The sequence below is a fragment of the Caenorhabditis remanei genome, chromosome I (genome assembly GCF_010183535.1).
Source record: "Caenorhabditis remanei strain PX506 chromosome I, whole genome shotgun sequence".
Classification (NCBI taxonomy): Eukaryota; Metazoa; Nematoda; class Chromadorea; order Rhabditida; family Rhabditidae; genus Caenorhabditis; species Caenorhabditis remanei.
In genome coordinates, this window is record NC_071328.1 from 13,030,015 (window position 1) to 13,052,116 (window position 22,102).

A 22,102-nucleotide genomic window follows, 5' to 3' on the forward strand; every position below is an offset into this window, starting at 1 on the left:
ATACATTTCTCTATCTTGTGAGCCAGAAAACGTAAATTTTGGTAACAAATTGACTTTTTTGATGCAGAAAAACCGATTTGCAGAAAAATGACTTTTTCAAACATTTCAGAGAATGTTTCTTTCTCCAAAAGTTTTGACAGTTTCAGAATATCTGTGGAATTTATTGAATATATGTGGAATTTTTATCAGAAACTGTTTTCTGGCAAAAAAGTTATACTCATTTTTCAGAAAATCGGGTTTTCTGTATATAAAAAGTCAATTTCTAATCAAAATTCTCGCTTTCTGACCTATGAGATAGAGCATTTTATTTTCTACAATTCTGATGGACGGGATCTTTTTCATACATTGCGACGTCTGAAAACCTAAAAACACTGCATTTTCAGGGCAGAAAATAAAATAATTGAATTAAAACATGAAAAAATCGGCTTCACGTTTTTTGCACTAATAGGAATTTGACCTCCGACTTCCGGTTTCCGGATCAGAAATTTTCATTTCCATGCCACTCTGGTAGCTTGCATATGCGGACTCATTGTGCCTATTCTAAATATTTTTCCTGTAAACCAATATTCACTCCCCACCAACTTTATTGTCCATCCTAATTTCTCTCCCCGCCCGTTTTTTCTACGGATTCAAAAACACAGTTCTCCTTCTTCTTCCCCCTCTCAATTGTCCCCTCTTCTACCCGTCTGTATGTCTCTCTTCTGTATTCAACCATCTGTTTGACGGTCTCTCCACCTATTCCTTCTCCATTTCTCTCTCCACTCCCTCCTCCCTGTTTATTTCTAACCTTGATTTCGACAAGTGGGCGGGGCGTCCCCCCTCTTCTATTACTACTGATTCTGCTGCCACAACTACTACTTCTTCTTCGTTTTCTTGTTCATCTCTCTCCGACGGTTTCGCATGTGTTAACAAACACAAACAGAGGAGATTACAAAAATGAAGACGTCAACTGTTGCTATACTTGCTGGCTGCTTACTTTTCGTTCAACAGGTTCGTTTTGGGGACAGAACGTTTGGGAAAAAGTGGGGAATGGGGGAAAATGTCAAATGGGGATGTGCTAAGAATTCTGGAGCAGTGTCTCATTGGGTTCAACTATACAAAAATATAATTTACTACAAACTGAATCCACGTAAAATTTTGCACAATTTTTTGTTGCTAATTGTAAAATTTTGATATCTCTGTTTGCTGCTTAGATACTACTTCACGTTTAAAGTAACTAATTTTTTGCGGATATGTGTCAGATGACAATCTTTGAAGACGTGTATCTTAAAAACGTGAAGAGCCATCAAAAAATGCTCAACTACAAAAATGTAGATTAAGTCTCGCTCTATATTTTTGTTGTTAAAAGATTTTTGATAGCCCCGTCAGCTTTTGAGATACAGCAGTCTTTAAACTTTTTGGTACCCAAAGGGTTGTATCACAATTGCTTCAAGTACTACCAAAAAAGTGACAATTACAAAAATATTTTACACAAAACTTTGCATATTTTATCAGTTGAAATTATTTTGATACCTATGCTAGTCTCCGAGGTATACAAAATCACAATTTTTCATTAAAAATGACAATTTTAGATCCAAAAATGTCAATTTTCCGTTAAAAATTAGCAATTTTCCATTAAAAATGGCAATTTTCTATTAAAGGCCATCAAAACCTTTGAGAGCTACCAAAAATTCATCAACCCCAACTTTGAAATCATAAATGTAAGACTTGCAAAGCTCTCAAAGTTTTTAGTTTACTCAATTCATTCAAAATTCCTTTCCCTCGTTCTCTCTCTCTCTATTATTTTCACCTATGATTCGTGCCAATGATTTCATTCATTCTCTCACTCAAAACACGACGGATTTAGGTAATATTCGGCGGGGGCTACCTGTCCATCGCCTCCCTCTTTTTGTTATGTTCAGTACGAAAAAGGGGGTACTTGAGTAGTAAAGAGGTAACAACTTGAAGTATTATTGCCAATTACCGAATAATGATGATTTTAGGTAAAATAATTATTTTTCAAATGACAATTGAATTGAGGGGGTGAAAAGAAAACAGGATATTTTTGAATGTGTTTATGATGCGAGGGGGGGGGGGTCATATGTCTGTTGAAATCGAAAGTCAAATGGCAACGGGATTGTGTGATAATATGAGAAAAAGAAACAGAGAGAGATGGTGTTTAGAACGGTATGGGGTTTTTGGAATCTTGTGGAAAATGTGATATTTTTGTGGAAAAAAGTAGATTTCCGGGATTTTTTAAAACTGGACCTTATAAATATTAAATGGAAAATCGATTCAAGACACCGTGCCTGGTTTTTTTCCGGATAATTCTCATAACTGAAAACCACATTTTTAATTTTTGTCAACTACTAAAAGAACCGATAAGACACTAAACTATCTAAGTACGGAATGTTCGTTCAGGAATAATAATGATTGTTAATTTTTGACGGTCAATCTGAATAAAATTTAAAATATGTATTCGTATTTTTGCACATTAAAATATTTTTTAACGTCTGTCGATTTTTGGAAGGTTTCACCAATTACTTTTTGAGATATTTCAATTTACACCGGCTCTCTACCGTACTTTTGAAACCTTTTATAGGTTCCGTAACGAGACCCAAATCTCGTCCCCAGGCCGATGTTTGAGCCGGCGGACAGCCACCGGCAATTAGATAATAATGACCAACTTGCATGTACTTTAGCATACTCGGATTTAGCATGTTTCAATTATTACTCTGCAATTTTTCGAGAAACAATAATTTCAGCTTGGTCCTCTAACTTTAAATGTGTCATTTATTGTTTTTTTTTTCAAAATCTCAGAATCTGGTTCGCTGATTGTAAAATTTATTTATAAATTTCATAATTGCTCGGCACAGTTCTTACAACCGCGCTCCACCGAAATGCTCTTGAAAAATGTTTCTTTTTCTCTGAGTCTCTCAATCTCGCACACTATTTTTTCGGTTTCGATAGAGCGCGGTTGTGAGAAGCGTGCCATGCTAATATTTAGCCTTTCTTTTTAGTTTTTCTGTCAATTTTTCATAATATTTTAATATTTCAAGCCACCGGCCACTAATTATGCCAAATTGTATTCCGCCAACCATTTTCCCATACGATTTCCCTCATTTACTATTCTAATCCACTAGCTTTCCCTTACATCTAATGACCATTACTTTCTGTTCCAAACAACCATCAAACCGTTCGTTTTCTTTTTTCTCTCCCTGATGATGATACAGATTATACAGAAAACTAAAAGACCAGTTGATCGTCTCTGTTTCTTTTTCTTTTTTCGACTTCTCCTGCTGTTTCAAATCAACTAATTCCCGTTCGACTGTCTTCCTCTTCTTCTATTCTTTTACTCGAACAAAAGCACTTTTTTGTGTCTTTTCTCTCTGTGTCCAACACAACTTTCGATTCTAGAGAAGATGACATTCTATTGTATTGTCCATTTTGATAAGAAAGGGGAGGAGAGGAAAATTCAGAAAAATATAAAGAAAAAAGCTGGTCACGGGTACAAATCAAACCAAAAACTCATAAAGATGTTTTTTCCTACAAAGTGAACTTTTTATGGGTCTAAGAGAAAAAATGTTCAAACGAAGCTTACAAGACGATGGAGAAAAAAAGAAAGACGCAGAGAAACGAGAGCGTCTGCTTTCTCTACGTCTCCCATTCCCTCAAATTCAGTTGCTCGTCTTTGGAGGCGTATATCTGCGAATCTAGAAGAGCTATCAAAAAACTGTTAACTGACGAAATACGTAACGTATTAGTCTGAACATTTTTGTAGTTGACAACTCTTTTGTATGGGACTCCCTAGAAAGTTATAGACACTTTAGGTGGATAGCTCAAAAGTCACACTATTTTGAAGATAGGGGCCGTTCATTGGAGAGCTGAAAAAACGCTGATTCCAAAAGTATTTTCAGTTTTTGTCCGCGAAATCTGATAATCAAGAAAAACAAGGTTAAAGTTCGGCAAAATAGAGAACTACTGCCTTTCTGCAAAAAATGCAAAAATTCTTTTTTTTTCATTGTTCTTAACTTTGACCTTTTTTCTCCGAATACCAGGCCTCGATGAAAAAAATTGAATATATGTTTAGAATCAGCGTAGCTTTTCAATGATATAAGTCACGTCCTTGCTCTGAAAAAAAATCCATGATGTTCCCTAGTCTGCGTGAAAATTACAATGACGAATACACTGACAAATTACACTGACAAACTACACTGACAAGTAAAGAGTGTCCTAACTAAACAATTATCAATCTGTAAAATCCATTAAAAAAATTCATTTTTTGTTATACATATTCCTTTGAAAAATGCAATGGTTCTCCCGAATCTCAAAAACAAACTTTTCAAATTTTGCAGGCTCATTCCACAGTATTTGATGAAGAAACAGAGCAATGTAAATCCGAATCAGGCTACGGCAGAAAGACGTTTGTATGCGATGTACACGGTCGATTAGCTGCCACAACGAAAAAGAAGTTGACTGATATTCTGGCGGGACTTAAAGACCGAATTGGGTTAGTTTTCTTTCTCTCAATACTTGAATAATTAATTTTTGTGTTGCTGTAACACTTTACGGTTTTACGCCTAAATTTTAATAGTCTCTCACTTTTTTTTTTCATTCTATCGTGTAATAGGATAGTAGGAAGAAGAGAAAGAGAGAAGACCTTGAGACGGAATCATATTGAAGCTATTAGGGGGGGGGGGACAGTCGGAAAGGAGGGAGGGAGGGAGGGGGGACAGTATAGAATATAGGTCTATTGGATCATTTTATTGGGGGAAATAAGAAAAACCAACTTATTGTGTTTGAACAATGAAAAAAGAGTTAAATTGGAGGGATCTACAATAAAAACATGGTGTTTGATGAACTAGAGGAGAATTTGGAAAGTTCGCTCTACTGATAAAAATTACAGGGAAGAAGGAATGACTCAGAGAGATAGAACTGGTACTAATTAAAACTCTCCGATTTAGAACAGCCCGAATTCGAACTGGACTCAGGGAAAAATTTGAAGGCCCGGATTCAAAAAAATAATAAATTTTTTCAAAAAAACATTTTTGACATTTTTTTCACTTTTTCATCGAAAATTTGAACATTTTTGATGATTTTTCAAAATTTCGTCTAATTTTGAATCATAGTCGAGAATTTGACTTTTTCGCGAAAAAAATACCAAAAATTCGAAAAATTTGAATTTTGAATTTTGGCGCCAGATATCCGGGCTTTTATTTTGCAGACAGAGCCCGGCCTGAATTTTTACAGTGATAGAAAAAGTTCTTTTAGAATCAATTTTGACAACATAATTTCCAAATTTTGCTGTATTTGATTTGAAAATAGCCGACATTTCAGAGTTTGTAGAAAAACTAATACGATTTTACCTGCTAAATTTAAATTTTCAAGTAATTTTCAAGTCCCAATCTTCAATTTTACATTTAAACATTTTTTGATATCTCATCACGCTTTCAAGCTATGCGCCTTCAAAAAGAAAACTTTCTGTCTTCTCTGCACCCTCTCCCTTCACTTCTCTCTCGTTTTTCTATGATTTAGATTTCAAAGACTCATATCTGAAACCATAAAAAACTATCACAAAATTGTCAACTACAAAAATGTAGCTCTTGACTTGATCTACATTTTACAGCACAATTTTTACCGGAAAAAAAGAAGTGTGGCCTAGAAGTCAACTCGGTCATCACACTGACCATCTTACACTGACCATATTACTACAGGAGTCGAAACTTTGACCTTGTTTTTTCTCGAATACCAGGCCTCGAGGGCAGAAACTAAATATATATTTGATATCAGCGTAATTTCAGCTATCCAATGATATAAGTCATGTCCCATAACTCCAAAGTGACCCGATGGCTTTCCCTAGTCAGCGTGAAAACTACAATGACAAACTACACTGACAATATTAGACTGACCAAATTACTATAGTGACCAAAAACTTTTAATTTTTTGAAAAAATCAAATTTAATTCTATTTTTTATTCAATTTATTTTTCACACACTTTGATCTCCATGAGACCCTCTGTATTACTCATCTTACAAAAAGAAGAAAAAAGCAATCAATCTTTTCAATAATCTCAAAGCGCGATACACCCAAAATGACAAAACTGTTTCATGTCTCTCCAAGTGCGCGCGCAATGAGAAAAAAAGAATCGAAAAGATCTCTTCTTGGAGATTCCGTCAAGATAATGATACTCAATCTTGTGGTGTCCCGGCGCAGATCCCTCTATCGGATACCTTTTTTCCTTTTTGATGGCCGACATGGAGATAGAAATCTACAAACGTTTTTTTTCTCGAGCTATGATCGACGAATTTCAGAAAAATTGATAGGGATGTAGGGACCAGGGCTGTGCGAAAATGTTTGGATAGTTTTCAAAAAAACATTCAAAAAATGTTGGAAATTTCAACTGAAATTTTCAAAAATTAAGAAACGAAAATAGTAATTTTTGATTTTTCCTTAAAAAATTTAAAAAAAATTTGTCAGTGTAATTTCGTCAGTGTAAGATGGTCAGTGTAGTTTGTCTCTGTAATCGGTTGGTCAGTGCGATGGCCGAGTTGACGGATTCTAGGCCACGACTTTGTTTTTTAACAGGGTTGCGAAAAAACCGTTTGAAAATGTGGAAATTTCAAAACAGATCTATTCTTGAAATAATTACAGTTTTCATACAAATTCAGAATTTTTGACTCCGAAAAATTAATTTTTTCAGACAGCTTTCTTGAAATTTTTTTCGATTTTTTGATTTTTCCGGTCAAAAATTTATTCCCACAGCCCTGATAGGGATCTATTTCAAATAGTAATCTGATTTTCTCTACATTTTATATATTCTCCAAAAATTCCAGATGCGAATGCCCCGACGGTTGTGTGAGAGCCGACGGAACCGACGCCTTCATCGGACTTCTTCATGTGACGTCTTCAAAGAATGCAAGTTTTCTTCCCCATTTATCCGATATAAGTTACCAAATTAGGTCAACTGGTTAAGTTTTATTTGATTCGTGAAAAGAGATGACACCGCGCCCATGGACTTTGAATGAGATCACAAATTGAGATAATGCATACTTTTATTACAGACAGATGATCTGAAAAGAGACATGGAAAAGGAGTATGACGACGCGAAACTGGGAAATACAACATGTGATCATGGACTTGTTATGGTTTATTTGAAGGATACACAACAGGTGAACTTTTGACATATTGCCACGGCGTCCCAAATTGCTTACCCGGAAAAAATTTTGCTGCAAAATGTAGATCAAGTCTAGCTCTATAATATTGTAGTTGGAAGTTTTTTGATAACGTCATTACGTTTTGAGTTATGAGCCTTTGAAGATATTGAGTGAGAGTGAGAGAGTGTGCAAAAAGAGGAGAGCGTTTCGCTTCTCTGCGTCTCCCTTCTCTCCGGCTTCTAGGTTCTCATCTTTAAAGGTGCATATCTCGAAAACGTAAAAAACTATCAAAAAGTTGTCAACTACAAAATTGGACATCTAGATTTGATCTACCAAAATAATGCTATTTCATAGTTTTAGAATAAAAACTCATTTTGTTATGATTGGTCTAAGTTGGTTAATTTTACACATTTTTTGACTGAAAAACTTCTAAAACTACTTATATCTCAAAAATGGTAAAAGCAATCAAAAAGTGCTCAACTACAAAAATGTAGATCAAATTTAGCGCTATAATTTTGCAGTAAAAAGTTTTTAAATAGCTCTTCATGCTTTTGAGATATGAGTCTTTGAAGAGTGCTGAAAAAAAATTAAAAACTCGTATCTCGAAAGCTTGAAGAGCTATCAAAAAGTGTTCAACTACAAAAATATGGATCAACACCTGGTCTATCTGGTCGTATAAAAATTTTTCGGTACATATTTTTCTGTGACACTGCAACACCCTTCCAAAATTGACACTTCAATTCCATTCCGTTCCAAATGAGTCACCTCCAAAACCCAAAACCATTCGTTTTCTCTCCAAAGATTTTCAAATCCGCCCGTTTCACCTTTCTTGTCATTTGGCAGCGCCTGCGCATAAATTGATGGTAAATAATTGGGCAAAAGAAGAGAAGAAGAAGAAGGGCGGACGCCCATTTGTCTTCTATGTTTGGTGGTGTTCCCACAAGGTCATTGGCTCATTTGAAATGAGCCTTATGTGATGGAATGAATGAAATCGAAGGCCGGACGGACGACAACAAATCGGTTTTCACAAACTTTAGAGGGTAACATAATTTTATGGCCTGTAAACAGAGGCGCTGGGGTGCCTAGCGGCGCGTTTAGCTGTCAGACATGTGAATCAGGGATGTGCGAAAAAACGTTTCGAAAATTTTCGAAAGAAAACACCAAAAAGTCCGAAAAAAATTTCAAGAAAACCGTCTTAAAAGATCAGTTTTTCGGAGGCAAAAATCTTGAATTTGTATAAAAACTGTAAGAATTTCGAGAATAACCTCCGGGAACATGTTTTTGAGTACAAAATTAGAAAACAATTTCAGCAAAAATCGAGAAATCAGCAGAAATTTTCAAAATTTTTCGAACGGTTTATTGAAAAGTTTAAACCGAATTTTTTTTCGAAAACCACCAAAAAAATCGAAAAAAAGTGTTCGTCCGCAAAATTTTTTACACAGCGCAGATGTGACTGAATACATGAAAAAGAACAATCTGAAATGAGACAATTTCCAGCTGGCTACCTACCGCGGTGGCGATTCATTCGTACTTTTGGGTGACGATGACATGCAGAAACTACACAAATTGGCTGCACAGGTAACGGGAAAAAAGGAAAATAGAATGCTAACTGAAAAAGAGGAATCGTTTAGCAAGGAAGTGAAAGTGACACACTGGCTGTACAATACCTTCTGGCGAATTACAAACAAGTGTCCGAGGCTCCGATTGACAATTGGTATGCGTCGTGGTTGGTGAGTTGGTGGGGTTTTTGAATTGAAATGAGAAATTTGGAAGATTTTGGAAAAAAGACTCAGGGATGTTTCGTAAACAGAATGTTTGGAAGTGCACGGTCTCCAATACTGCGAAAAAGAACTGCAAGAAACATGAAGCCGATTTCTTCACGTTTTAATTCAATTCTTTTATTTTTTCCACTGAAAATGCAGTATTTTCAGGTTTTCAGACGTCGCAATGGATGAAAAAGGGTCCCATTCATCAGAATTGTGGAAAATAAAATGCTATATCTTCTGAGCCAAAAAAAGAGAATTCTAGTCAGAAATTGACATTTTTGTTACAGAAAAACCGATTTTCGGAAAAATGAGATTTTCAGTCTTTTCATTCGAAGCATCCTCAAGTACGTGATGTGCAATTTTTATTAGAAAATGTTTTCTGTCAAAAAAGTTATACTCATTTTTCTAAAAATCTTTTTTTTTGTATTAAAAAAGTCAATTTCTTACCAAAATTCACATTTTCTGCCTTATGAGATAGAGAATTGTATTTTCTACAATTCTGATGAATGGGACTATTTTTCATTCAATGAGTTGTCTGAAAACCTAGAAATACTGGATTTTCAGTGAAAAAATAAACTAATTTATTTAAAAGTGAAAAAAAATTGGATTTACTTTTCTTTCTCGCTATGTGGGAGACCGTGCAGTCATGAAAATTTTTGTACCCATTATTTAACCACTCCTTATATTTTCCAGCCAGTAATCGGTCTGATCGTCGCCGTTCTTCTCGTCCTCTGCCTCGTCTCCATCCTTCTCTCAATGATTTGTGCAAAATGTTTCTGTTGCTGTCGTAAAAACAAGAAAGTGAGTGTAGTAGTGAACACACAGTAGTGAACACAATGTGTAAACCTTCTCTCACTTAATTCCTCATCTTTTCCCAAGCCAATCAAACTGTTTCTTAGTGGGTCAAATGTGTCGGGGAGATGGTCGTAAGAGAGAGGGCACATTATAAAAGACCTTGGGGGATTCACTTTTGAAATTAGTTGAAAAAAAAGGAGATCAAAGGATATTTCAGGAAAAGTACGAGGTTACAAAACCGGCTACATACAAGTCAATCGAGCCGCTTTACGTCATCACTCCACCGTCGTAAGTTATTAAACTTTGAACGCGCGGCACGCTGTCAAAATTTGTTAAAGTAGCAAATATTTTTATACTGTTAGATAGCCCGTAAATTTATCTACATTTCTATAGTTGAAAGTTTTTTGATAGCTCACATAGGCGTAAAGATACAAGGCTTCAAAGATGATTGCTTGAATTGGAGTGAGAGAGGAGAGAGGCAGGGAGACGCAGAGAAGCATGAATGCCTTCTCTTCTTGCACACTCTCTCGCTCTCCTTAGTACCTATCTTTAAAAGCGCATATCTCAAAAGTGGGCGGAGCTATCAAAAAGTTGTCAACTACAAAAATGTAGCCCTATTTTCAAGCTATCTAACAGTATAAAAATTATTGTAAAACTTGGACATCACCGGAAATCATGACGAACTTTCAAAAAAAATCTAATTTCACTAATTTTAAACCGGATTTTTTGAGCCGTGTATCCTGAAAACTAGAATAGCTATCAAAAAGTTGTGAACTACAAAAATATAGAGCGAATTTTGATCTCTACTCTACTTGACTGAGATACAAGCTCTCAAAAATAGAAACCATCTAATTTTTCAGAACCCTCAACCCGCGTCACCACGACGCCATCTACTCCACTCCCTACTCCGGAAGCCCTCTTCCATTCCCACCACCACCTGGAACTACCGTACCACACACCCCGAATTCCACATACAGATATCGAGTGGACACTAACCGGAAAGCACCAAAAGACTACGAGAACGGATCAATGGGACAACTTCCGATCGACGAGCCAAGAATAGCTCACCCGATGTACTCCCCACTTCCAGCTTTGGATCCAACTTATGGAACTAGTGAGTTGAAAAGATTACTGTACCCTTTTAAGATTACTGTACTTTCTTTTTTCAGTCCCACGCGCCCGTCTCGCTCCAAACGGAAACCCGCCACTGTCCCCATCGTATTCATCTGGAAATGACCCACACTTCTTGGATCCACGAAGGAAACAAGAGACGCAGACACGCGAGGAGCTCATCTACTGAGAATAGACGGTATCTAGCCATTTCTTAATTTTTTATATTTTTCGAACAAAATTTTCTTTTCTACATTTACTGGTTCCTTCTCTTTTCCTGTTACCCTCTTTCACAAGCTCATTTTCTCTGTCATTTGTCATTTGTAAATTGAATTCATAATTCTAAATGGAATTTCTATAAAAATAAAACAATTTTTGAAAAGAAAAACAATTCTTATGCGAGGGGCAAACTCGAACCCCCAATGCTTGGGTGGAAAACGAGCGCGCAACCACTTGGCCACGCGTTCGACACTTGAGATTTTTGTAAGGGCGTAGACGTTTCCAACATTTTCAGGGCGCCTCCGGTGTCCCAGCTAGATAAAAAGTTTTTTTCAAATAACGAATTTATTCTTAACAAGGGAACCCCAAGCACTTGCAAGTTTGGAATTTGATGAAACTTTGGTGGGAGGTCAAGGACCACTCCAATAGAGCTCCCACAAAATATTGGAATCCGCCCGACACTCTGCTCCGAGTTAAGGGCTCTCAAAGTTTGGCTTAGATTCAACACAGTAAACCTCATTTCCTCGCTTCTCAACAGTTCCCAAAATGTCGTTTCCCTCCCTCTGCCACGTTTCCGACTGGCCGAGTGGCCGAGTGGATGTGCGTTGAGCTGGTGGTAGAAGGGTAAAGGGATCGACCCCATGCAAGGCGTTTTTCTTTTTTCTTTTTTGATTTTACTGGGTGGACAGTTTCATCGTTATTTGAACGTTTTCTGGTGATTTTTTATGTTTTTCTGTACTTATTTCACCGTAAAAATTCATTATTTGAAGTTTTAGAAAAATATTTTTTGGCCGAAATTTTCAAAGTCCCTTACCTTTTGGGTGCCAATTTTATACAAAAAAAAATTTCATCGAAAAAACACTTGGGAATTGTCTAGGACAGTACCCATGAACACATTATTAGGGACATGAAATATCCAGCCCTGAAGCTGATTTGTAGTGATATTCGATCCAAATTTGGAAGTTTATCCAAAACTTTTGCCGAAGACTTATTAAAATTGAACTTCTCATGCCTCTAATAGATAATGTGTTCATGGGTACTGTCCTAGACAATTCCCAAGTGTTTTTTCGATGAAATTTTTTTTTGTATAAAATTGGCACCCAAAAGGTAAGGGACTTTGAAAATTTCGGCCAAAAAATATTTTTTCTAAAACTTCAAATAATGAATTTTTACGGTGAAATAAGTACAGAAAAACATAAAAAATCACCAGAAAACGTTCAAATAACGATGAAACTGTCCACCCAGTAAAATCAAAAAAGAAAAAAAGAAAAACGCCTTGCATGGGGTCGATCCCTTTACCCTTCCACCACCAGTTCAACGCACATCCACTCGGCCACTCGGCCAGTCGAAAACGTGGCAGAGGGAGGGAAACGACATTTTGGGAACTGTTGAGAAGCGAGGAAATGAGGTTTACTGTGTTGAATCTAAGCCAAACTTTGAGAGCCCTTAACTTGGAGCAGAGTGTCGGGCGGATTCCAATATTTTGTGGGAGCTCTATTGGAGTGGTCCTTGACCTCCCACCAAAGTTTCATCAAATTCCAAACTTGCAAGTGCTTGGGGTTCCCTTGTAAGAGAAGAATGAGTGTTTTTCTGACAAAGTTTTGGTTTCTTTTACCCGATTGCAAAATGATTTTGAGAGGGGGAACACAAATAAGGGGGAAACATAAAATATACACAATTTTGGTATTTGGCGGAATCTCGACCCATAAAATAACAAATAAAGGCAAAAATATGACAAGTTGGGGGGGATTGAAGAAGATAGGTGAGGAATATGATGGTTATGGAGTACCCGCCATTGAAGTTATCAGTGGAGATTTCGGCTCGGCTGAGGACATCACATCCATTGTGTTTAGACGGTGGCGGTGGTTGAGAGCGGTGGCTGGAAAATATTGATGTATAGTAGGATAGGCTTTATACTGTAGTATAAAGTATTGTAACCAATATATTTCTGAACTAAAAGCTTGTACTACAGTAACTAAATAATAGCTACGTGATTTCGTTTCCAGTGAAATACTCTGACTTTGTGATCCCGTCACGCTGTCCAGAACGGGGACACATATTCGGTTTTTTTACCGTTAAAAATAATTTGAATCTAGAGCTACATTTTTGTAGTTTACACTTTTTTGATAACTCCGCCCACTTTTGAGATATACGGAAATAAAGATGGTTCCCTGAAAGGAAGCGCAGACAACGAAACACTCTAGCTTCTCTACGTCCTCTTCTCTCTCCGATATACGGTTTATGTAACTTCATTAGAACCGCCGTGACATGCCAATTTTAAAAGTATAAATTTGATAACTGAAAACTAGAAATTGACCGAGATACGGAGATTTTTGTGAGTCGCAGAGTAATTTCGAAATTAATACCTCTTAGAAACGATATGATCTATCGTTCAGATTTGATTTTCTGATAAATAAATTAACATTTTCAAAACCAGCATGTCAAAACGGTTCAAATAACTATAAATATGGCATATTTTGGTAAGAAAGATAGAGAGAGAGACGCAGAGAAGCTAGAGTGTCTCTCTTCTCTGTATCTCTCTCACTCTATCATCTTTAAAGGCGCATATCCCAAAAGATGGCGGAGCTATCAAAAAGTTGTCAACTGCAAAAATGTAGCCCGAGGTTTGATCTATCAAGCCCATATAAATTGAAAACTTTTTGATAAGAATTGAGATTCTGGCAAGCACTCAAAATTGACTATTTTATTACCACTGATTTCAATGCCAACATACTACTATACAACCTATTTCCCCATTACTCACTTTTAAATCCGGAATTCTTTCTCTTCGATAACAATGATTTGAATGCGGCGCGAAATCTGGCAGACATCAAATTATATAATATCGGATTAATGGCACAATTGATGAATACAAGTGTCTTCGATAGATTGATATACCAATCAGGACTCCATGAGTATTTCGGATCAGACACAAATGAGTTATAGACAACCATTCCACGATATGGGAGCCAGCAAATGGCGAAGACAGCTACGACGATGGCGAGCATTTTTACGACCTGGAAATTATTAAAATTCATTTTTGTCAAGGCTCGGCTCGGCCCGGTAAAACCTAGGAAAGCCCGGCTTCAAAATATTTCGCGGAGAGCTTTCAAAAAAGTATAATCATGCTCACATTCCGTTCCAGTTGGGTCCTGCCACAAAAACTACAGTACTTCGTTTAAAGGCGCATACCGTAATCTCGTGGCGGAACCCAACTTAGAACAGAGTGTGGGTATTATTATACTTTTCTGAAAGCTCTGGACAAGCTTACTTTGAAAATTACATTGATTTCGAGTAAAAATCCCGATTTTTTTCTAAATCGATCATATTTCGAGGCTGTCTTTTTTCTTCCAAATTATGGTTCACATTCGTATTTAGCTCGTAGAGAGCTTTCAAAAAAGCATAATAATGCCCACATTCCGTTCCAGTTGGGTCTCGCCACTAAAACTACAGTACTCCGTTTAAAGGCGCATACAGTAATCTTGTGGCGGAGCCCAATTGGAACCGAATGTTGGCATGATTTTCCGAAAGCCCTTGAAAAGCGGAGCTTGAAAATCACAACGATTTCCAGTAAAAATCAGGTTTTTTGTAAAAAAGTTTCAAAAAATTCAAAATTTTCAATTTTGAAGATTGGCGCCAATTATCCGGGCCTTTATTTGCTGACAAGGCCCGGCCCGGGTTTGTTAAAATTAAAAGTAGGAATCGCGTTCCCGACGCGCCAGCCTTACTGCTATGTAGTAAATAAATATGAATGTAAATAGAAGAATTGATCTCACCTGGTTCTTTCCTCTCGTCGAGTTCCGTTTTCCCGAAATATGAGAATCCCTTCCGGAATAATGTCCCATTGAAGTCGACGACGTCTTCGACTTTTCGATGATACTCATATCATTCGAAACTGAAATTTCTAAAATTCGATTTTAGGAGCAATAACGAGAAGGTTAGTGTTACTTTTCGGCTTCACCGATTTCTTAATCTTATCGCCACATTGACTCAAAGTGATACCGATTTTAGCGTAGATGATGATGTCGCACAGGATCGGAAGGACGTACCACAAGACGAAGTCGAGGAGGAATACGATCTACAGAGAGAAACATTATTACAGTACCTGTCGAAAGATAATGGACTTTTTTCCATTTTCAGTTGATATTGTCCAACTTTGAGAGGGTGTTACGGTAATTTTTATTGTCCCATCAAGAACATTTTTACTGAATCATACAGATTAAAAGTAGAGCTTTATTTTTGTTTGTAGTTGACAACTTTTTTGTACGAACACTCCCTAGAAAGTTATAGACATTTTAAGACGACAGCGCACTGAAATAGGTCGATTTTGTGGAGTCGATGCGTAACTCTCTAGGGAGTGCCCGTACAAAAAAGTTGTCAACTACAAAAATGAAGCTCTACTTTTCATCTGTATGATACATTAAAAATCTATTTGATGGGATAATCAGTATTACCATGGGACACTTTCAAAGCTGGTAGCTTCAATTGAAAACGGCAAAAGCAAAGTTCATATCTTTTACTGTATATTTTTGAACAACAATTTTTCCTTAAAAACTCACTTTATAAGCATGACTATTTCTCTCCAATCTAAAACTACACGAAGTCCCAATATCATCTTGAATCAACGTGGCCAAGAATAGCCAATAAGAGTGATAAAGCATTGAGAAGACCCAGATACCACAGATGATGCACGTAGCGCGTTTTACTGTGCACATGGTTCTGAAATTTCCCTATTTTCAATAATAATAAGTGGTGTATACGGTACCTGGCTTTATATGGATTACAAATTCCATAGTATCGTTCAATTGTAAAAGCAAGAATTGAGAGGGAGGAAGTGTTCATTGCAAGATAAGGCAGGTAGGTGAGGAGAACACATCCTGGAAATAAAAGAGACGTTGAAGTTTTGTGGTGAATTATAATCCGATTTATAATTTCTGATAAAACAGTTGTGGTCGCTTGAGTATCGAGAAATCAAATGATCTATGATATACATTTTATGATCCGAAAGAGCACGGAGCCATTTGGGAGACTCTTCTAGAAAAAATAACTATCAGAAGTCGGGTGATGGATCAATTCATGCCATTTTCTGGATAGTTACGATATTCGTAATCAGCTCGTTGAGAGCTTTCAGAAATGTATAATCATGACCATATTTGGTGCGAATTGGGTCCCGCCACGAAAACTACAGTACCCCGTTTAAATGTGCATACCGCAATGATCAACTTACAAAAATTTTTAGATACATGCGCTCAAAGATAGGTACTTAGCAGGGCGAGAGAGTGTGCAAAAAGAGGAGAGCGTCTCGCTTCTCTGCGTCTCCCTTCTCTCCGGCTTCTAGGTTCTCATCTTTAAAGGCGCATATCTCAAAAACTTGAAGGCCGAAAAGTTGTCAATTACAAAAATAGAGACCTAGATTTGATCTACCAAATGAATGTTATTTTATTGTTTTAGAATGAATACTTATTGAGTTATAATCAGTCAAAGTTGGCTAGTTTTTCTAATTTTTTGACTGAAAAATTATTTTTTTTATTCATTTTTATAGTTTATTTTTCTTTTCAACATTTTTAGTGTTTTTTTTTTGTTTTCGAGAACTTTAAAACTATGCCGGAACCCCTGGAACTTTCCCCAGTAAGGAAACTAAAACTATTTTTTCCGCCCCCATTGTGTTTCCCCGACTAAAAATATCCGGGCGGGAATGCATTTCATTCCGTGCTCAGTCTCTTCATATAAGAAATGATAAACAGCCGACCCTCCACTCACCAACTTTCCCAAATAAATAGTGATCGTTTGGACCCAATAAATACATCATTTCATGTGGCATTGAAGCGAAAAAGAATAGTGTGTCACTAGCCGCCAACGACACCAGATAACAATTTGTAGGTGTTTTCTGAAATAAAATCGTAATTTTCAGATTCTTTCAGCCTCATTTCAAGTCCTTACCATCCCGCGAACTTTCAGCACGACTGTGATGACTAACAGGTTACCAAGTACTCCAATAACTGAAATCGCGGAGAACACAAACGCCAGAGTGATATCGATGGGTTGTGTGCCGACGGGAGCTATCGTCCCATCGAGCTCTTCGTCTGGCATCATAGGCGATATTGAGATGCCTGCCAACGAGGCGGACGTCATCTGATCTCGAGTGAATTGGTTTAGAAGGCTGGAAATATTTTAAGAGTTTAAGATTTTTTAGTCAGTGATAGCAAGGAAACGGAAACAGAAGATTGGAGTAAGCGGAGAGAACAATTGTTGAAACGTGACCACATCATTGGAAAGAATTTGATTTTTGCAGTTAGGATACTCTTTATTTTTCAGTGTAGTTTGTCAGTGTAGTTTTCAAACTAACTAGGGAAGGTCATGGAGTCAGTTCGGAGCTATGAGACGTAACCTATATCATTGGATAGCTGAGAAAATGCTGATTTCATATATATATTCAGTTTTTTCCCTCGATGCCAGTATTCGAGAAAAACGAGGTCAAAGGTTGGACCACTGACACTGTAGTAATTTGGTCAGTGTAAGATGGTCAGTGTAGTTTGTCACTGTAATCGTTTGGCAAGTGTAATGGCCGAGTGGACGGATCCTAGGTCACGACTTCTTTTTATACATATTTCAATAATACAGCAGCCAAATTCTACCTTACAGACCTTGCCGAAGTTCTGATTTTGTTAAATTCTGGTGCACCTACGACGCGGTTTTCGAATTGTGAAAAAACAATGTTTTTGTCTAAAACTTTAGGGTTTTGACTAAAATTTTGCTTTTTTTTTAAAATACAAACCGAAATTCTTACATTTTACCAAAAAATGTTATTTCAGGGTGGCATCCAGAATTACTTTAGCAACAAAAAACGATGGACTTTTAGCGACTAAACTCATATTTTTTCCTAAATTAAGAAATCACGGTTCGAATTCTAAAATTTCCTACATGGAAAATTTAAAAAATACATATTTTACCAAATGTTATATTACATATATTAGTAACAAATTGAAAATAAATTAAACCATCCATTCCTACTTATGACCAAATTTCAAAAGTTTCAAAAATTAAATTGAGAGAAGAAAATGCGAGTAAAAATAAACAAGTTGTAATCAAAACTCTCAAAATCAAATCAATGAAACGACGAGAGGGGAGTTCTGTGTCCATAAATAATCAGATTATTTCTTTTTTAATTGTCGTCACTATTTTTAGTTGTATGGTCGAAGAGAGGAGGGGCAGACGAAGATAAGATAAGGAGACTCGGAGGAAAACTTTAAATTAGTTTTAAACTTTACAAATTGGCGTATACTATTTTTAATTGAAATAAAAATTATAATATAAAATCTCATAAAACCCCTTCACCCTTAAAACGGAAGAAGTATGACTGGACTCATTTTATTAAATTTCAAAAAAAGGAGGAGGGGATCATGAGACATAGAGGAAGAAGGAATAGAATTGAGGTAGGGGGAGAGGGTATCTATTTGAACAATTGGGGCGGAGTTACACTCGGAAAGCAAAATGGGATTGCAGAAGAAAAAAAAGAAAGAGAGGAGGGAGGGAGGAGAGAATGGACCTTGTACTTGTTTTAGTTGATGTCATGTCTCATTTTGAGTAATTTGACGCGTAGTTGGAACTTTTTGGTTTTTGGTTTAGTTTTCGGGGAGGTAGAAGACACTCTAGTTTCTCTTTGTCTCTTCGTTTCAGCTTTAAAGGCGAACACCTCAGAACCTTGGAGATGGGCATACAAACTTGGTCAACTTCTCAAATAAATCAGTTTTTTTTAGAAATTCTTTCGTATCTCTGTCAGTTTTGGGTTTTGTGCTATGACAAATATATTTTCCAATTCAGTGTGTCAAGACGGTTCAAATGACTATAAACACGACGTGAGAGAGGGAGACGCAGAGAAACGAGAGCGCCTCGTTGTCTGCGTTCTTTCTCTCTCTCCACACCGCATTGTTAGTATCTTTAAAGACCGATATCTCAAAAATGGATGGAGTTATTAAAAAACTGTCAACTACAAAAATATAGTATTAGAATTGAGCTATTGGAAAAATATACATTTCACCTATTTCTAACAATCTTTGATGCCACTAGACTCTTTCAAAAATGACATTTTCTACAACAAAAAAATTAGGCTCAAAAAATGGCTTTTTCATTCAATTTTTGAAACATTGATAAAAAAGTAATATTCTCTAGTTTCGCTTTAAGGAACATATAAATTTTATTGCCTTATATTCCAGACGCGCTCTCAAATTATTTTTAGATGAGACCGAGTTTAATGATTCTGCCAATTCTCATCTCTACTCAAATATTTTTTCCTCAAAAAGCTTTTCCCCTCCGACATAATGGAAACGTATTTAAATACACATGTTTACCTGAGTTTCCATTCAAAAGAGAGAAGAGGAAAAAACCAAAAATAAATCACACAAACACATGTATATTTATAGGTTTACTACTATCAGTAAGAAAATGTTAGACACAAACACACAATATCACGGTAATGGTCGAAAAGAGAGAGAATATGGGTTTTGGGTTAAAATAGGTTAGATTGGGGAAGATGACAGATATTATTAGATAGGTTTGAATTTTAGTAAGTTGTGTAGATCAAGAGTAGATCTATGTTTTTTTATCAACTTTTTAGTAACATTTTTCAAAAATCCCACTTCTATGATTTTTGTTTAAAAGCTGGGAAATTGGACTTGATTAGATTTTTATGCTTTTTATGTTATTTTAAAAGCACTTTTTACCTCAGGAGCAACTAAAATTAGATTTTTTGGTACGAGTCGATGCCTCATGTTGTCATATGGTGCATTAACTCTAACTTTGTTAGCTCGTATCTCCTTAGGATAAGGTCTGACATTAAAGTTGATAATTATAAAAATGATAAACTTAAAATGTTGTACTTTTTTTGCAGTTGACAACTATTTGATAGCTCCGCACACTTTTGAGATGTGCGTGTGCCTTTAAAGATCGTCAGCTACTATCTTTGAAGACGCATATCTCAAAAGTGGGCGGAGTTATCAAAAAGTTGTCAACTGCAAAAATAGAGAACTAGTTATTTGTTCTATTTAGAAATGTGAATTTAAATTCATCAAGGCAATTTCTAGCTTGCTGACACCTACTCACAGTGATTACTATGATATTTCGTCGGCAAACACGACAATCTTGTTACGAAACAAAAATGAGTTTCACGTGGGCTGTATATTACTGTCTTTGTTTTATATAGATCTCTTCGGGTGTCTACGGAGAACCCGCATGGGAAAACTGGTCATGTCTAACAATTAGATGTTCTGATGATACGATTTTCCTCTATGATCGGTTATATGACAGAGATCGGAACACGTTCTGGAAATTTCCAGTAAGTAACGTTTTTGTCCTCCGTACGCGCGGGTGTTCAGGTGGTTTTTTCGTTTTAACTCCTCATATTTATTTCACTTTTTCAACCCTCCAGTGATTTCTGCCTTATCCCTATCTTATAGCATCATTCTCTCAGCTATAAAGAGGTTAAAAAAGCGGATTTCTTATCTATTATTGAGTCATCCACGTGGATTATGAAACAAAATAGAACACCCTGCTCTTTTTTTTTTGAAAAAATAATAAAAAGAAAAATGATGAAAAAACAATATTCGTTCCGGATGAGTAAATCCATGACACCCGTCATAGAGAAATGAAAAGCAGTGCAAAAAGTGGGCGTGGCCTTCTTTTTATTTCGTTTTTTGAGTGTCTGAGAGAATATGTGTGCTTGATCTAATTAGTTCAGTGGAAATTCAATGAAGAAGGTGGTTGAGATGTCGAGGGCATTTCAAAGAATAGGTCAAAAATCTAGGTGAAAGAAGACTGACTTTGAGATTCCGTCACGGAGTCTGGGATGGTTCAAAAGTTGAAAGTTTTGAATTCAATAGATTTCTAATGTCATGTGCTGCATTTTGTAGTTGACAACTTTTAATAGAATTGCAGGATTTTGAAATGAGGCGAGTTTTGGCATGTCAGCTGGTGATAGCTTCCGCAGTAAGAAGAATGTAAGAACTTCAGTTTTTTAAACCTTGAAATTTTGCAACTGCGCCCCACCGCAAGCGAGAGAGTATCGGCGAGAGACGCAGAGTTTTTTCTCGCTCCGGCACAGATTTTCACTGATTTTGACCTATTTCCCTGTTTTTCATTAAATTTACAACAAAATTTATGGAAATCAGCGATAATAGGTCAAAAACGGTGGAAATATGTGTGGACGCGAAAAAAAACTATGCGAAATTTTACAATTTTTCAAAAAAAATCTACAAGAGGGTGGCTCAATGAGTCGTGTTAGCCAGATTGACTCAAGAGGAAGTGACACATGAGTTGATAATCTCAAAACCGAAACAAAGAAATTATGAGGTATTCCAAATCAGAAATAAGATCAAATTTTTGCATCAAGCTTCAGACGAAAAAAACTTTTCTAAACCTAGTTCTTTGCAAAAAAGTTCAAGAGTTTGCCTTTACTTTTATTACAGATTCAAAATCTACATATTTGAAAGTATCAGGAGCCAAATACTCAAGTTGTCTTAAAAAGGATACTTCGAGGATTTCCCTTGTTAAAACGCATGTTTCCGTGTAAAAATAGTTCAAAATAACTAGTTTTGAAGGTTCCTCGAAGGCTCAGAGAAAGTCAAACCGGTTCCATTTTATATTTTTTGAGTAGATCAAGAAAATATTTTGAAAGATCTTCTAGGTTTCGAGATATGACCCTTCAAAGATGGCTATTTGGAAGTAAAAGAAGACGCAGAGAAGACAGAGTGTCTGACTTCTCTGCATTGTATCTCTGAAACTAGAAGAACAAAAGTTGACAAGAAGGCGGCAATTAGATGAGAGTACAAACTAGGTAAACTTTTTAAATAAGGCTTCGTATCTCTGTCAGTTTTGGGTTTTGAGCTATGACAAATATATTTTCCAATTCAGTGTGTCAAGACGGTTCAAATGAAAGTTGTCAACTACAAGAATGGAGAACTGGATCTGATAACAAATAAATATAAATTAACAAAATTTGAAAAGAAGGTGGCGATTAGATGAGCATAAAAAACTTGGTCAACTTTTTAAATTTTTTTACAAATGCTTCCGTATCTCTGACAGTTT

The 22,102-nt window shown here is 36.3% G+C and overlaps 2 protein-coding genes across 2 annotated transcripts; one reads left to right on the top strand and one right to left on the bottom strand.

Annotated features, from left to right (window-relative positions):
* Positions 1–936: 936 nt before the first annotated feature.
* GCK72_002909 (uncharacterized protein) lies at positions 937–10,994 on the top strand (the record flags this gene model as incomplete). The annotated part of the gene is made up of 10 exons (XM_053723685.1): positions 937–990; positions 4,335–4,489; positions 6,813–6,898; positions 7,045–7,148; positions 8,631–8,711; positions 8,765–8,863; positions 9,593–9,700; positions 9,912–9,982; positions 10,555–10,808; positions 10,864–10,994. The coding sequence occupies 10 exons, from the start codon at positions 937–939 to the stop codon at positions 10,992–10,994; spliced, it is 1,143 nt and encodes a 380-aa protein (XP_053592330.1).
* Positions 10,995–12,801: 1,807 nt separating this feature from the next.
* GCK72_002910 (uncharacterized protein) lies at positions 12,802–17,155 on the bottom strand (the record flags this gene model as incomplete). Its single annotated transcript, XM_053723686.1, has 8 exons — positions 12,802–12,902; positions 13,788–14,040; positions 14,800–14,927; positions 14,972–15,101; positions 15,583–15,742; positions 15,789–15,900; positions 16,784–16,910; positions 16,964–17,155. The coding sequence occupies 8 exons, from the start codon at positions 17,153–17,155 to the stop codon at positions 12,802–12,804; spliced, it is 1,203 nt and encodes a 400-aa protein (XP_053592331.1).
* Positions 17,156–22,102: the final 4,947 nt, after the last annotated feature.